We start from the raw sequence: 14,948 nt of genomic DNA on the forward strand, positions 1-14,948 counted from the left end.
GTGTTCCCAGGTGTATCCAGGTGTTCCACCCAGGTGTACCCAGAGCTACCCAGGCGCCGCGGCCATTTCGGGGCTGCCCCGCCCTCACCTGCGCCAGGTGAGCGCCATGTTCCGGGGCTGAGCCCGGCCGGGATGCGGCGCCCAGGGGCGGCGGGGCCCGGCGGCCGCCTCCTCCTCCTCCTCCTCCCGCGGGGGGCTCTGCTGCTGCTCGGTATCGGGGGCTCCGGGCTGGAACGGGGCGGGATGGGATGGACGGGACGGGAGCGGCGGTGCCCGGGAGGTCCCGCGCTGGAACCGGGCCGGGAGCGCTCGGGATGCGGCTCCGGGGGCAGGGGGAGGCTCGGGAAGGGCGGTCCCGGTACTCTGGAGGAGCCGAGAAACTCGGGAAGAGCCGTCCCGGGGCGGTCCCGGTACTCTGGGGGAGCAGAGAAACTCGGGAAGAGCCGTCCCGGGGCGGTCCCGGTACTCTGGAGGAGCCGGGAAGCTCGGGAAGAGCCGTCCCGGGGCGGTCCCGGTACTCTGGGGGAGCAGAGAAACTCGGGAAGAGCCGTCCCGGGGCGGTCCCGGTACTCTGGGGGAGCCGGGAAGCTCGGGAAGAGCCGTCCCGGGGCGGTGGGAGGCTCGGGAAGGGTCTGCCCGGAGCGGCGGATGTCCCGGGGCAGAGGGAGACTCGGGAACGGCCGGGGTCGAACGGGGCAGAGGCGGCCGCGCACCCTGGGAACGAGAACTGAAAGTACGTGGAGCTGTGGGGAGACTTTTGACCCGGTGCGTGTGAAATTGAGGCGCTGCGGCCGGAACCGCAGGGCAGAGCTGCTCCACGTCCCAAAGGCCGGGACCTGGTAACTCATCAGAGACCCAGCCGATTCCATTGCTCAGCTCCTTGTCTCCAAATCCGAGCACCCCTGGTGCTGCTGCCCCGGTGCCTCATCTGGGGCCGGTTCCAGTCTCACTGAGAGTAGGGCAGGGAAGATTTCTGCTTTGCTGCAAATTTCAGTGCTGGGGAGGGAGTCACTACTGTGCTTTAGTCCCTGAATTCTGGCTGACCCGCAGTGTTGGTATTTTTGGGACAATTGAGCACCTCACACATAGCACGAAATGAACCCCTGCCTTTTGTGCCCGCTCCATCAGGCATCTGCAATGCTCTTTCCCTGGAAATTAAAGTCAGTCCTAAAGTCCGAGCTTTTGTGGGCGAGCAAGCGCTGCTGAAATGCTCCTTCAGATCCAGCTCCCCCATCACCGAGAGCCTGCTGGTGGACTGGACCTACCGGCCCCTCACTGGGGGCCAGATGGAGACAGTAGGTGGAACAGGGCCAAAATCAGAATTTTCTCTTTGCTTTGCTGGGCTGCTGCCTCACTTTGCGGTTTGGGACTCTCGTTGTTGCCTTCTTTCCCCTGTAAAATTCCTTTGGTCTTCTCTGGGGGGGGAAAAAAAAGAAAAAAACGTTCCAGGTAAATACAAAACGGCATCATAATGATAAAGTAGATAAATTTAGGGGGTTGTCACAAGTGCTGCACTGTGCACTGCACAGGATGACTGTAAAGATTCAGTTGGTGGCCTTATTTCTCTTCATGTAGGAAATATTCCTCCTGACTTCTTAATGTGACATTACTCCTTTACTTTTCCAACGCAAATTTCCTCTATTTTTGCAATGCAGAAGCAGTTCACTCTTCTTCCTTGGACGAGCGTTTTGTTGCCACAATCACCGCCTTTCCCTCCCTGCAGATTTTTCACTATCGGTCCGTCCCACACCCCGCAACAGGGGGCAGGTTCAAGGACAGGATAATCTGGGTTGGGAACGTTGCCAACGGTGATGCCTCCATCGCCATCCAAAGCCCGGAGCTCAGTGACAACGGGACATTCATCTGCAGCGTGAAGAACCCTCCAGATGTTTATCACAACATTCCCCAGACTGTGCTGCTGGTGACAGAGCGGGGTAAGGCTCCCTGCTCTCGCTTTGGCCCTGTGACAAAAGTTTCTTTGTGGGACCCTGGAATTCCAAGCATCACATGGGAAACGCTCCCTGCACTTCCACGCTGGAGTTTCAGCAGGGGCTGCCCCAGCCCCGCTCTCTGAGCTCAGTGCTTTGAGAGCTGCTGAATTGATCTGGGGCAGGAAGGGACGGGGGGAGCTGTGGTGACAGCAGAAATCAAAAGTGTCCCTTTGTTCAGAAGTCTCAGCCTCCGCAAATTGCGGCAGAACAAGTTAAACATTGAGGAAACGCTGGCCTAAAAATAATCCCCACATCACAAGCGCTGATTGTCAGCACCAATTTCCTCATCTGCCCTGCGTGCCAGCCCTGCCCCAAATTCCCAGCTCAGTGTGCTGATTGAACTGTGCCGTGCCTTCCTCTGCAGCTCCTGAGACCTGAGCCTGGGCTGGGCCTGGGGACAGGAGCCCCACGGGTTTGGGAACCTCAGGTTTGGGGACAGGAGCCCCACAGGTTTAGGAACAGGAGCCCCAGAGGTTTGGGGACCTCAGGTTTGGGGTCAGGAGCCCCACGGGTTTGGGGATAGGAGCTCCACAGGTTTGGGGACCACAGATTTGGGGACAGGAGCCCCACAGGTTTGGGGATCTCAGGTTTGGGGTCAGGACCCCTACGGGTTTGGGCATCACAGGTCTGGGGACAGGAGCCCCACAGATTTGGGGACTGCACGTTTGGGGACTGCAGGTGTGGGGACAGGAGCCCCACAGGTTTGGGGACCTCAGGTTTGGGGACAGGAGCCCCACAGACATGGGGACAGGAGCCCTGCAGACATGAGGATTGCAGGTTTGGGGTCAGGAGCCCCACGGGTGTGGGGACCACAGGTTTGGGGTCAGGAGCCCCACAGACATGGGGCCAGGAGCCCTGCAGACATGGGCACAGGCTGTTCCCAGCCTGCCAGCCCCGTGTCCCACATGGAAGGGCCACCAGGCTGTGCCCTGGCTGGTGTTTGTGCCAGGGCTCAGCCAGGCCGTGCCTCGCTGTGTTCCAGGCCTGGCCTTCCAGCTGAGCTCAGCAGCTCTGCTCTCCATCCTGGTGTTTCTCCCTTCTGCCCTCGTGGTCGTTCTGCTGCTGGTGAGGATGGGGAGGAAATTCCGGGTGCTGAAGGAGAAAGGAAAATGTGGCTACAAGAAATCCTCCATTGAAGTGTCTGATGAGTAAGTCCTGGCTGCAGGCTGGAGCCTGTATTTCCACTTTGGGGTGTTGGCTCAGGCACGAGGGACGATTTCCCCACTGTCCTTCAGTGCAGCTCAGGCACTGGGATCTGCTGCTCACCCAGCAGGCAGAAAGCCCTGGAAATCCCCGAGCTGGAGCACAGACCAAGAGCTGCACATCCCCTGCGTGCTGCCATTCGTGTGAGGAGTGCCATGGAGCTGAGGCACGCTGGGCTCAGGCATATTTCACTTCTGTAATGAGGTTTATTTGAGCCTGAGTCAGCAGGATGTTTTGCATGTGTGAGCTTTGTGTGCTGCATTTTGGGGAGAATCCCCATAACAGCAAAACAAACCCAATAATGGCACCTGTGGTGGCCTGAGCAGGGCTGCCAGGTGCTGAAAGGGCCTTGGAGACTGAACTCCCTTCTGCTCAATTCCTTGCAAAATGATTTTTTTTTTTTTACTGCAGTCTTTTAATGATTTGATTGGTGGTGTAGGATTTGCCAGTCAAAAAGCAACTTTTGTTTTCATTTTTTGCTTTCATCTCACCTTCAGAATGAGGCATCTGGCAGCTTTCAGTCCTTTTGGCTTTGCTGTGCTGACTTAAAGGCTTTTCCTCACCATGAAAAACCTTCAGTTCTGTGTGGTACCACCAGAATTCACAGTCCAGGGGTGGCACTGGGGTGTCTGGGGGGAAAGTCCAGCCTGATGCTGTGCTTTTCCTGCAGGCCTGAGCACCCAGACAGGGCTGGCTGCGGGGGGAAGCTCAAGGAGTGGTGCCTGAACTGCCTGGTAAGTGAAAGTCGCTGTTTCCACAGCGGTTTTGCCCACCTGGGTGCTCCAGGGAGGTGCTGGGAGCAGCAGGTAGAGTGTCCCAACCCCTCTGGGTGTCCAGGGCTGTCCCAGAGGCTCCTCTCAGTGAGAGCTGCTCTCTGTGCTGCTGGGGAGGCTGTCCTGACATCCATCAAACTGATCTTTCCGGGCCCGATGGAAGCAAAGCTGTCACTTGGAGATGACAAATCGGGGTTGAAGCGGCAGCTGCCGTGGGGTTCTCTGGGGGCTCTGCAGGAGCAGTTTGGGGCTGGCAGGGCTGGGCAGGGGGAGGCAGGCAGTGACCCCTCAGCCCTCTCTGTGTCTCTGCAGGGCTGCTGGAGATCTTCCTCCTTTGGCCTCCCTTTCACTGCAGCAGAGCGCTGCTAAACCCTCGCGGTTTGTTTGTTTGTTTGTTTGTTTTTCTGCTTTTTGTTTGTGGCGCTCTCTGCAGTGCCGGCTGCCTTCTAATCCTGCTGCTGCTGCCCTGGCCAGCCCAGCTCCAGCTCCTGTTAATCAGGTGCCTGCGCTCCAGCCCCCGAGTGGTTTTGCCACCTGCTGCCCTCGTTCTGTGTGAGTCCTGCTCTCTGGAATGGGAGCCGCATTCCAGAGTAATGCCCAATTCGAGAGGGCTTTCATTCCCTCTGTGTCCTGCAGAGCACATTTCCCTCTGGGCCACCTTCGCCTCTCACGCACACGCTCGGGACGTGAGTTAAGGAGGGTTTAAATATGTGTTGTTTGATCCACTCTCCTAATGCCAGTGATTTCAAACTGTCCTAAATGCCCAAGCCTGCAGACAGGCGTGTGCTGATGGTTTCTATTAGATACAGGATGAAAAACAGGCAATTATGTAAGTTGTCCATAAAATATTTACAGTTCTGCATTAGACACGGCAGGCACTGAGTTGCTGGGTTGGGAGCGAGGGTTTGGAGAGGCAGGAAACGCCTTGGGCCAGAGGCTGGGCTGCCCTGGGAGGTGGGAGGGCTGTTCCAGGTGATGTTCTGTAATCAGGGAGGTGCCAGGAGGAGATGGGGAGGGATGGAGCCCCAGCTTGGTGAGGAAATGCTGTCGGGACGTGGGAGATGTTAAACGTTGAAAACTGTCCTCTCATCCCTCGGGAGGAGTGGAATTGGAATGATAAAATCCTGCTGCTTTCACGGCAGTGCTTTGCCAGGTTTGACCCTTTGCTGTCTGATACTCAAACATTTATCTCTGAAATATTTATCCCATCGGGTCTCTGAGAATGCTGCCCTCTCACTTTAACAATTCTGCGTGTTTGAGGTTTCCCTAATGTGCTTTTTCATGCTTCATATGGGAGCAGACAATTAAAATTGCAAAGCCAATGGAAAATCTCTTTAGAGTGCAATGTCTGGGTGTCAGTGAGATTGGCCTTGCAGAGCTGAGGTCTTGGGTGAGCTCCCAGCTCAGAGCTGCAGAGCTGCCTGTGGGACAGCATCAAGTCCTGCTGTGGTTTAGGAGCCTGTGGGGCTTCTAAATGTGGTTGAAAACCAATAATTGGGGCTGCTCAGGGCTGTCTCTGCAGGGCTGTGCTGCACTTGCTGGTTCATCTTTAGCTGCTGCTTCTCTTAAAAGACATTTCATGTAGGTTATAGCATGATGGTTGTGTCTGGGAGAAGTCAAACAGATTTAGTGCTTCTGCTTATATCCATATTTATATTTTATATTTATATTTGAATCTTTATTTTTATTTTTACTTATTTTACTTATTCTTATTTTTATTTTAACATGTTTATGTTTATGTTTATAGCAGTGGTTTTCCAAGTCCTCTGGCCTGCTCAAGCACAGCAGGATTTTTGGGAAGCATTTCAGAAGCCCAGCCAGGCTCAGCCTTTGGCTGAACTCATGGCTTGGTTCTTTTCTTCACACATAATTTCAGTTTGTCTCCTTGTTCCCCGTTTAGGACACGGATGAGGAAGATCCCTACTGACCAAAGCTGTGGAAAAAGACCAAAATTACAGCACTGAAAATCATGGTTAGACCCTTCCAGAGGCTGCTGGGTAACCAGTGCAGACTGAAGGACGTGCTCTGCTCTCAGTGGATTGCAATAATAATGCTGATGGGATAATTCTCTTCCATTTAAACACAAAATAATGATTTCCTAAAAATCTTTCTAATTTATTGGGGAAAAGGAAATCTCTTGCCCTCGGATCTGTGGGGCCCAGAGAAGCCTCAGTGCCCACAGTGCCAATGTGCCTTGGTTTTCCTGCAAGCTGCTTTGGTTCATTGGTTTGATTTTTTGATTGTTTTGGTGACATCCCTCTTTTCCTGAGCCCTGGAAATCCAACTTTTTGAAGTAAAGGCTGCCCCAGCTCTCTGGGCACTGCCAAGGTTTGTTCTCAGGTTTTTTGGAACATACTGACTCACAGCAGTTTGATGAAGTGATACCTGGCATCCTCTGTGCTGGACTGAAGAGAACCTACTGCTTTTGAAGTATTTTTTTATTCAGCTGCACCACTGGGTACTGCTCCTTCTACCTGTAGAAGCGAAGCACAATTCATAGAAAACCATTTTTTTTTTCTTCTTCTTTTTTGAAATCAGAAATGCAAATGGGGACTCTGTTTCTGGGGACACACAACCCCATCTACCTCAGCCATGGACTCAAGCACTGCCCAAAGGAATGTTCTGTTTGCAGTAGTTGTTTTCTTCCTCACTTCTTCTAGGACCTGGTTTAGGGAAATGGTTAATTGTGAAGCAATTACTTCCCCTTGGTGAAGGGCATTTCCTCTTTCACCAGCCTTGTGCACAATGAATAGCAGACAGCAGTGGAATTCATTCACTCAATCCCTAAAAAGCTGCTTTCTTTCTGTATCAGTCTAATATTCTCCTTTTACAGATGTGCTCCAGGTTTACTGCTGATTTTGCTGTGCAATTACCAATAAATTCCATTATTCCATTCTGGGCTGTGGGTCTGTTTATTTGGCTAAATACAGCTGAACCCATAAAACTGCCATCCTGAGGTGTAAAAATTGTCGTTTGATGGTGGGTGAAGGGTTTTAGGGAGCAGATTTAACCCTAAAGAGGACAAGTACCCCCCTTCAGCATCTCTGCTGGCTGCAGCTTTCAGGTGTGGCGAGATGTAGGTCAGCTGTAGATCTGTGCCTCCAGATAAATCCATTTCCTCCCTCTCTGCTATAAAGCAACATTTCAAGTGTTTGTGCTCCCTGGTGACCCAGCATCTCTGTCAGCCAAAACTTTCCTGGGAAAGGCTGGTGGGATCACAGAGCCCGGGGGAAGTGGCTTTGCTGTTCCCCTCTCAGCACTCTCGACTTCCCCTGGGGAACCAAAGGTTCTTTTTTGCTGCAAAATGCTGCATTTCAGCTGGGCCTCCTTGGCCACGAGTGTGCTGGAGCCTGGGCAGATGTTCCTGCTGCAAAGCTGAGCTGCCACCTTGGAGCTGGGGATGGTGCTGAGCTTCCTCCTCCTCTGCCACCCATATGGGAGTTTCTTGGTGTGCTGGTGCAGACAAGTAGAGATAAAAGAAAGGCCTTAGAAAATCAGGCTGAATTACCTAAAATCAGGCCTGAATTACCAGCTATATTCTCTAAAATCAGGCTAAATTACCAGCTGGCCTGATACTCCTCAGTGCAGCTAGCTTGTAAGTTCTCACAAGTTAACCAAACAACCTATTCTAGCAGGGAAAACAGGCTGCACTTGTAATAACAAGAAATTCATCCTGTGAGAATCAGTGAACAAAATATGTAAACAATCCAAGAATAGAGAGATTTGATGGAAAGGTAAAATGCCATTCACTAACCAATGAGTGCAGCAAGGAAACTGCTGCCAATCGGAATGGAACACAAAGTCTGTGAAAAATGAGTTTTGTGAGTAAAGAAGGGGCTTTTCTGCTTTAAACACTGAGTCTTGACTGCTTTATTGCCACAGCGTGCCATGGAAGGCACTGATGCTGGGATGGGGAACAATAGGATACTGGGATGGGGAATGGGGATACTGGGATGGGGAGAGGGGATACTGGGATGGGGATAGGGGATACTGGGATGGGGAATGGGGATACTGGAATGGGGAGAGGGGATACTGGGATGGGGAGAGGGGATACTGGAATGGGGAGAGGGGATACTGGGATGGGGATAGGGGATACTGGGATGGGGAGAGGGGATACTGGGATGGGGAATGGGGATACTGGGATGGGGAATGGGGATACTGGGATGGGGATAGGGGATACTGGGATGGGGAATGGGGAGAGCAGATGCTGCAATGGGGAACAGGAGCTGCTCTGGTGTTTCAAGGAAAGAGGAAGGGTGAGAATGGTCTTTCAAAGTGGCCAGGGGGGTTGCAGCAGAGGCCAATGAGTGCCTGGTGAGTGTTTCAGGAGGAGGCAGCTGCCCGTGCTGTGCCAGGCAGGTTCAGGGCCCAGGAGGAAGGCACACCCCCATCAGCAGTGCTGCTGCTGCTTCACTGGGACAGGATCAGGGTGCAGCAGTGACAGCTGCTCTGAGCAGCTCTGGGCCCCAAAACAACGCAGGAGGGAGCAGAGGGGGTGTGCCAGGAGCCTCTGTGTCCTGGACTGGTCATTGGGACTGGTCAGGCCGGTCCCTCACCTTGGCCTGAGCCCCAGCTCTGCTGTCAGTGCCTCCTGGAGCTGCCCCATCACCCCTCTCGGGCAGATGCATCTGCACTTGGTTTCCCCTCTCTGTTGCACATCCTGATTTCATGTTCTGCTTTCTGTTGTGTAAAAGTGACCATCAAACCGAACCTACCAAGAGACCTCTTGCATATGCAGCTTCAAGATGATTTAGCAACTGATTCAGATACTCCGGATTCAGACACTGAATCAGCTGCTGCAGAACGTGCAAGACAAGCTGACCTTTCCAGGCCACTCTAGGTGAGTAATTTTTGCTGTGATATTTATTTCTGGATGGTTTTATTTGTTTTGTTTTTTTTTTTTTTTTTCCTGAGAAGAGAACCAGGGGAGCACAAGTGCCATGTGCAAAGGCAGGGGATGTGAGGGCCATGTGCTGCCTGTGCCCCTTCTCCCCTCTCTGTTTGGGAGAGGGGATTTGGAGGTGTCAGCACTGGCACCCTCAGAGCAGCCTGGTGAGTGGGTGCTGGCTCCAGCTGGTGCCTCCCAGCACCCTCTCACTGCTGTGTGTCACAGGGGGACACCCTGCAAAAATGTGTTCCCAGCCAGGACCAGAAACCCTCCTCGAAACCAGGGCAAGAAACCCAGCAAGGACCTGCTGGCAAACACAGCCCAGAGCCCCAGGAGCTTTGGGAGGTTCTGGGTACAGAAATCTCAGTTTTCTGCAGGCAAACAGGACTGGGTTTGTGCTGTTCTGGCTGCTGCAGGGGGTGCAGCTCTGCAGGTTTGGCACTGGGGCCGTGCCTGCTGCCCTGAGCTGTGCTGAGGGCCTGGGCTGAGCAGGAGCTGTGTTTGTAGGTCCACTGTGCAGCCAAGTGTGTCAGGGCAGAGCTGCACAGAGCACAGCAAAGCACGCAAAAAACCCGGCCCCAGAGGGGTCCTGTGTTTGGAGAGGCAGATGGCAGAGTCTTCCAGAAGGTTTGCTGCCACTTCTCAGGATTTTTTGCTTGTGGAAAGGGCGGGGTGATGAAAGAACAAAGCTGTAGTGATTTTCTCAGCCTAGAACTGATCCAAGAGTCCCCAGCAGCTGATTCTGGGTCTGGAATTCCTGTCTGAGGCTGGCCTGGAGAGCCTCTCCCTTGCACAGTGGAGCAAAACGACAGAAACCACCAAAATGCCGGAGATGATTCAGCTCTTGTCTTTCTATTTCATTTCTGCAGTATTGGCAAATACCTGCTGGTAATGGCAGCCCCAAAGTGCTGCAGCTTCACGTGAGGGCTCTTGGGACAGGAGAGCTGCTCTCAGGAACCACTCACCCTCAGATGAAGGGCCCCAGCTGGGAGCTGTGGAGCAGGGACAGGGCAGCAGGGAGCTGACCCCTGCCTCCCTGGGGACACTGCCTGGCGCCTTCTGGGGTGGCTGCCAGTCCTTCCCTGGGCTGCAGGACAAACCTACAGAGGGGAGAAGTCAGCTTTGTTGTGAGGGATGTGGAGCAGGTGGAGCTGGAGCAGAGATCAGATGTGGCCCTGCTCCAGCAGAGCCGCTCACGGCGGGCAGCACCCGGGGGCAAGGGTTGGATCTGGAGCAGGAGCTCCTGTTTCAGGACCCAGCTTCTCTGATGAGCAGAGTAAACAGCTGTGAACATCTCAGCTCAGAGATGTCAGAGCTTGACCCCCAAACCACCGGAAAGAATCGTGACTGGCTTAGGTGAAAAGATAAGGGGACAGAGCCGTCTCCCCACACTCGCTCGTCCTTTCCTGGCTCAGGTGGTGCCACAGACCAGAGCCCTGTCTCTGCCCTCTGTGCTGTGCTGATTTCCAGCCTCCCAACCCCAGAGGCTGCACAGCAGAGTCTTCCTCTGACCTTGAGCTGGCTGCCAGCCCTTGGTGTCCTGCCCCAGGGGACACTGGAGCATGTGTCACCTGTGCTGTTCTTTTCAGAGGGAGATGAAGGTGTTGCTGAGCCTGGCCCTGCTGCTGACATGGCTGGGTAAGCTCTAAGTTTTATTCCCCTCTGCTTTCCCCTCTGCCTTTGCTCTCAGCCCCATCAGTGTCTCTCCTCCTGTGGAGCTGCTCCTCTCTTGGGTGCCAGCCCCTCTCTGGCCCTGTGTGTGCTGGTCTCCCCTGTGAACACCCTGCAAACTGCACTTCTGTCCCTGGATCTGCCCTGGACTGAGGCTCCAAGGCTTTGAAAGAAGCAGAACTGCTTCACCAACTCTAAATACAGGGAGAGGTTTCCAAGGTATTGATTTTGGCTCTGCTCGAGGCAGGCAGCTCCCTTGGTCCCCTCCGCTGGCAAATATTTGTCATTTTCAGCTCCTCAGCTGGTCAAGACCAACAGAACTTGTTTGGGAAGCTGCAGCACTTTGCATTCATTATTTACAGCGTTCAGACAAACTCTTGGTGCCTGGCCAGGGCCCAGCCCTCGGTGGCTGTGGCCAGGCTGGGCGCAGTGGCTCAGCCACGAGGACGAGCGTACCTGTCTGAGCAGCTCCCCCGAGCTGAATCAGCTCCCAGCAAACAGCAGCAGAGCCTCAGCCTCCCCTTGCAGGGCCACTGCAGGCTGGGGCAGGTGGGGCTGACGAGCTCCAGTGACATTTTCTGCCCCACTCGTTTCACAGAACCTTTTAGCTCAGAGGGGACCTTTAATCCCCTTCCTGCCGCCGTCCGCAGCCGCAGCTGCCTCGTGCGGGCTGTCAGCTCTGTGCTCTTTGATGTTCCCCTGCTTTGCTGTTTTCCCACTGTCCAGCCGCTCTGGAAACCCCAAACTGTGGTTATGTGGCCAGACAAGTACAAGCCCAGGTCTGGAGCCTGTGAGCAAAGGGGAAGGAAGCCAAATGAGCAGTGAGGGAGGAACTGAAATTCGTGTGAAGCGCTGGAATCGCCCCTGGCCTGGCGGAGATGAGAGCAGCACAGGCTCTCCCAGGCAGTGAGTCACAGCAGGAGCTGCAGGCTTTGGCTCCGAGGCGAGGAGGGCAGGGGCTGAGCTTCAGGAGGGCAGGGGCTGAGCTTCCCAGCTCCCCTTCGGCTGCATCACCGGCAGCAGCCCTTGGTGTGGCGGCGGGAGGATGCACTGCCCCACATCCCGCACCCCTGAGCAGGGCTCGGGCACGGGCTGGGCCTCTGGGCTGCTCAGGGCCGTGAGCCCCAGGCTGTCCTGCTCTGGAGACAGCCATGGGGACGGGCAGGCTGCAGCTGGCCCTCCTGCCCGGGCTCATGCTGCTGTCCTTGTCCCGGGCAGGGCGGTGCACGGGGGCTGCCGAGGTGTTCACAGAGCCCCAGCTCCGAGCTAGGGCTGGGGACTCCGTGCTGCTGCAGTGCCTCTTCCTGGACCCCGACAGCAAGGGATGGACCCTGCACAAAGTGGACTGGCTGCACAGGGCAGGAGCTGGCACACAGGTGGGTCAGGACAGGGCTGGGACAACAGGGACACGGGGCTGGTGGCAGGGGAGGGAGGGCAAGGCAGCCATGGGGAGGCTGTGGGGATGCAGCCCTAGAAAGGCTGTGGGGATGCAGCCATGGGGAAACAGCCATGGAGAAGCAGCCATGGGGATGCAGCCATGGGGAGGCTGTAGGGATGCAGCCGTGGGGATGCAGCCATGGGGATGCAGCCCTAGAAAGGCTGTGGGGATGCAGCCATGGGGAGGCTGTGGGGATGCAGCCATGGAGAAGCAGCCATGGAGAAGCTGTGGGGAAGCCAATCCTCCTGCCTCCAGGCCATGAGGAGAGGGAGTTTCCATGAGAGGGTCCCCGTGTGAGGGCAGTTCCAGCGGCAGAGGGGGAGCTCAGCTCCGGGTGCTGCATCCTGGGGCTTTCCCTGAGTGTGGCCCAGAACAGCCGCGGGACGGGAGAAAGTGTGAACCGAGAGCTCTTGAGGAGGAACAGGCACCTGACATCCTGCCCCTGCCATCCTGCACTGCCCTGGCAGGAGGAGATGGTGTTTTTCTACTACAGCAACCACGGCGTCCCCGCGGGCCGCTTCAAGAACCGGGCGCAGTGGCGGGGGAACATCTCCGGCTGGGACGGCTCCATCCTGCTGCAGGACCTGCGTCTCAACGACAGCGGCACCTACGAGTGCGAGCTGCGCCTGCTGGAGACCAGCAGCGTCTTCAGGAGCCGCACGGTGCTGCTCGTCAGCCCCGCCGTACCCAGAGGTGCGCGATGCTCCCGGGGCTGCCCCGGCTCGGGGGGTCCCGGCTGTGCCACCCCCGCCTCGGTGTCCCCCCGGTGCCACCCCCGCCTCAGTGTCCCCCCGGTGCCACCCCCGCCTCGGTGTCCCCCCGGTGCCATCCTCTCCTCGGTGTCTCTCCCCGGTGCCATCTCCGCCTCAGTGTCCCCCCGGTGCCATCCCCGCCTCGGTGTCCCCCCGGTGCCATCCCCGCCTCGGTGTCTCTCCCCGGTCCCATCCATCCCCTCCTCGGTGTCCCCCCGCAGGTGCCGAGGATGCGGCGCCCCCGAAGGACTCCGGGTTCTGGCCGGCCGTGGTGGGCTGTGGCTGCGTGGCCGTGGTGGTGGCGTTCCTGGCCGGGCTCTGCGTGAGGAAGAGGTAAAAACGCTGCTCTGGGTTTGGGGGGTGAGCTCCCTGCAGCCCTCCCTGGTGCCCGCAGGTGTGAGGGTTCAGCTGCCCAGGTGTGGGGTGCCAGCCCCCTGCTGCCATCTAGTGTCACCGTGTGTGTCCCCGCGGCTCCCAAACCTCCTGGGCTGTGCCAGCAGCACGGAGAGCCTGGCCCGGGCGTGTGCAGAGGGGTGTCAGTGTCCCGGGAGAGGGAGGAGCGGGTGATGCTCCTGGCCGGAGGTGACACTGCTGCTGCCTTCCCTCGAGGTTTGCAACCGTCACGGCCCTGGAGAGGATGGGACAGAGCAGCAACAAAGGCAAAGCAGAGGTGAGAGTGAGGGGATCCCACCCTGCCCGGGCACCCGGGGCTGTTTGCTGGCAGCTCCAGCCATGGCTCTTGCACCTTGCCCTGTGGCAGCCCCTGAGTGTTTGGGGGCTGCTCAGTCCCAAACAGCCTGATCTGCCCCTCGCAGGAAGCAATTTACACCTCCATCCCTGGAGCTGAGGTGCCCAAGGCCGAGCAGGAAGCAAAGAAGAAGAAGAGAGCGGAGGACACGTACATAACCATGGTGAGGAGCTGCAGCAGGCATGCTGGGACCCCCACTGCACTCACTGCCCCCCTCACCAGGGCCATGGCACCCAGGCCTCACTCCCTGTGCCAGATCCCGTGCCCCCACACAGCCCCTGGTACCCGTGGTGACGCTCACTCCTTGTCCCTGCTCCCTGCAGCACCCGTCTCACTGCCGGGACAACGGCGTCTACGTGGAGCTGGCCAAGAGGGCCCTCCCGTCCGAGTGGATGGCAGAGGGGACCCAGGGGCATGGACAGAGCCAGGAGCCCCACAGCAGGCCGGAGGAGGCTCTGCCCCAGCCCCCAGAGCTGCAGAAGTAGCTGTGCTGTGGATGGCAGCCCCGTTCCAGGTGTGTCCGGGACACCTCTGTCCCTCTGCGGACTGAGAACTGGTGACACGTCGCTGTGTGCCCCGTGCCAGGGCACTGCCGGGGCACAGCCACCCCAGCTGTGTGCAGGGCACCAGGGGACGCCTGTCCCTGTGGCTCCTGCCCCCTGGACTCCAGAGAGTGGGCACAGCCTCATGCTCCAGCTCTGATCCTGGCCCAGGGTGAGGATCCCCAAGGGGGAGATGCAGCAGGAGCTGTCACAGCGTTTTTCTGTACATAATAAAACTCAGGGAGTCTTCCCTGATGCTGTCTTCGTTTTACCTCCAGCCTGAGCATGTGATGTCCAAGTGTGCCAAAACCTGCCTGGCCCAGGGCCCGGCAGCCCCTGAACCCATGTGCAGCCTGGCACGGGGCACCCAGGCAGGAGCAAAGCCAAACGGGGCACAAAAGGGGTTCCCTGGCAGCAGGATGGGGACTGAGGGGAGCGGGGCAGAGCCCGGGGCACTGGGGTCCCCCCCGTGTGTCCCTGGCCATGGCCAGCAGCCGGTGATGGGCAGGGGGAGCCCGACCACCCGTCCCGGGCCCCGGGGCAGCGCCTGGGCGGGCGCTGGCGCTGCTCCCGCGCTGTCTCTGGTGCCGGGCGCTATCTCTGGTGCCGGGCGCTATCTATAGATGTTTGACACCTCCAGGTGCGGAGGGAGCCGGGACCCTCCACCTCCCACCGCTGCCGCTCACTGCAGCGCCGCGCTGCGCTCCTTGGTTCTCGTTGACACCCGGCTCTCTTTTCCCGCAGGCGGCCGCGGGACGGGATTTGGGAGCAGCCAGCCCCCGGAGCTGGGGCTGGGGGCTCGGGGGATGGCACAGCGCCTTTGTAGGGTCGTGGCAGCCGTAGCAGCAGAGCAGAGAGGGCTTTGCCTGCCCAGGATGGGTGGCAGAGTGCTGTGCGTGCAGTGTTTGCTGAGCAGAGCTGCTGGGGCACTGCCGTGCCTGC

At 57.3% G+C, this 14,948-nt stretch overlaps 2 protein-coding genes across 2 annotated transcripts; both read left to right on the forward strand.

Annotated features, from left to right (window-relative positions):
• The first annotated feature begins 132 nt into the window (after positions 1-132).
• Positions 133-5,894, forward strand: MPZL3 (myelin protein zero like 3). Its single transcript, XM_071449700.1, has 6 exons — positions 133-211; positions 1,129-1,295; positions 1,724-1,934; positions 2,974-3,139; positions 3,865-3,928; positions 5,868-5,894. The coding sequence occupies exons 1-6, from the start codon at positions 133-135 to the stop codon at positions 5,892-5,894; spliced, it is 714 nt and encodes a 237-aa protein (XP_071305801.1).
• Positions 5,895-8,660: 2,766 nt separating this feature from the next.
• LOC139600959 (myelin protein P0-like) lies at positions 8,661-14,277 on the forward strand. Its single transcript, XM_071449574.1, has 8 exons — positions 8,661-8,807; positions 10,445-10,493; positions 11,745-11,902; positions 12,432-12,657; positions 12,938-13,049; positions 13,326-13,386; positions 13,532-13,627; positions 13,788-14,277. Exons 2-8 carry the CDS (start codon positions 10,451-10,453, stop codon positions 13,947-13,949), a joined length of 858 nt encoding a protein of 285 aa, XP_071305675.1. The 5' UTR covers positions 8,661-8,807; positions 10,445-10,450; the 3' UTR covers positions 13,950-14,277.
• Positions 14,278-14,948: the final 671 nt, after the last annotated feature.

The sequence above is a fragment of the Agelaius tricolor genome, unplaced genomic scaffold (genome assembly GCF_023055355.1).
Source record: "Agelaius tricolor isolate 1412-34295 unplaced genomic scaffold, bAgeTri1.0.p SCAF_29, whole genome shotgun sequence".
NCBI classification, from domain to species: domain Eukaryota; kingdom Metazoa; phylum Chordata; class Aves; order Passeriformes; family Icteridae; genus Agelaius; species Agelaius tricolor.

Excerpts from the sequence above, each read along its gene's own strand:
- MPZL3 (XM_071449700.1), top strand. The coding sequence starts at position 133 with ATGCGGCGCCCAGGGGCGGCGGGGCCCGGCGGCCGCCTCCTCCTCCTC. Across the intron at positions 1,296-1,723 it reads CTGGGGGCCAGATGGAGACA|ATTTTTCACTATCGGTCCGT; the intron begins GTAGGTGGAACA and ends CCCTCCCTGCAG. Across the intron at positions 3,140-3,864 it reads TCCATTGAAGTGTCTGATGA|GCCTGAGCACCCAGACAGGG; the intron begins GTAAGTCCTGGC and ends CTTTTCCTGCAG.
- LOC139600959 (XM_071449574.1), top strand. The coding sequence starts at position 10,451 with ATGAAGGTGTTGCTGAGCCTGGCCCTGCTGCTGACATGGCTGG. Across the intron at positions 13,050-13,325 it reads GGGCTCTGCGTGAGGAAGAG|GTTTGCAACCGTCACGGCCC; the intron begins GTAAAAACGCTG and ends CCTTCCCTCGAG. Across the intron at positions 13,628-13,787 it reads AGGACACGTACATAACCATG|CACCCGTCTCACTGCCGGGA; the intron begins GTGAGGAGCTGC and ends TGCTCCCTGCAG.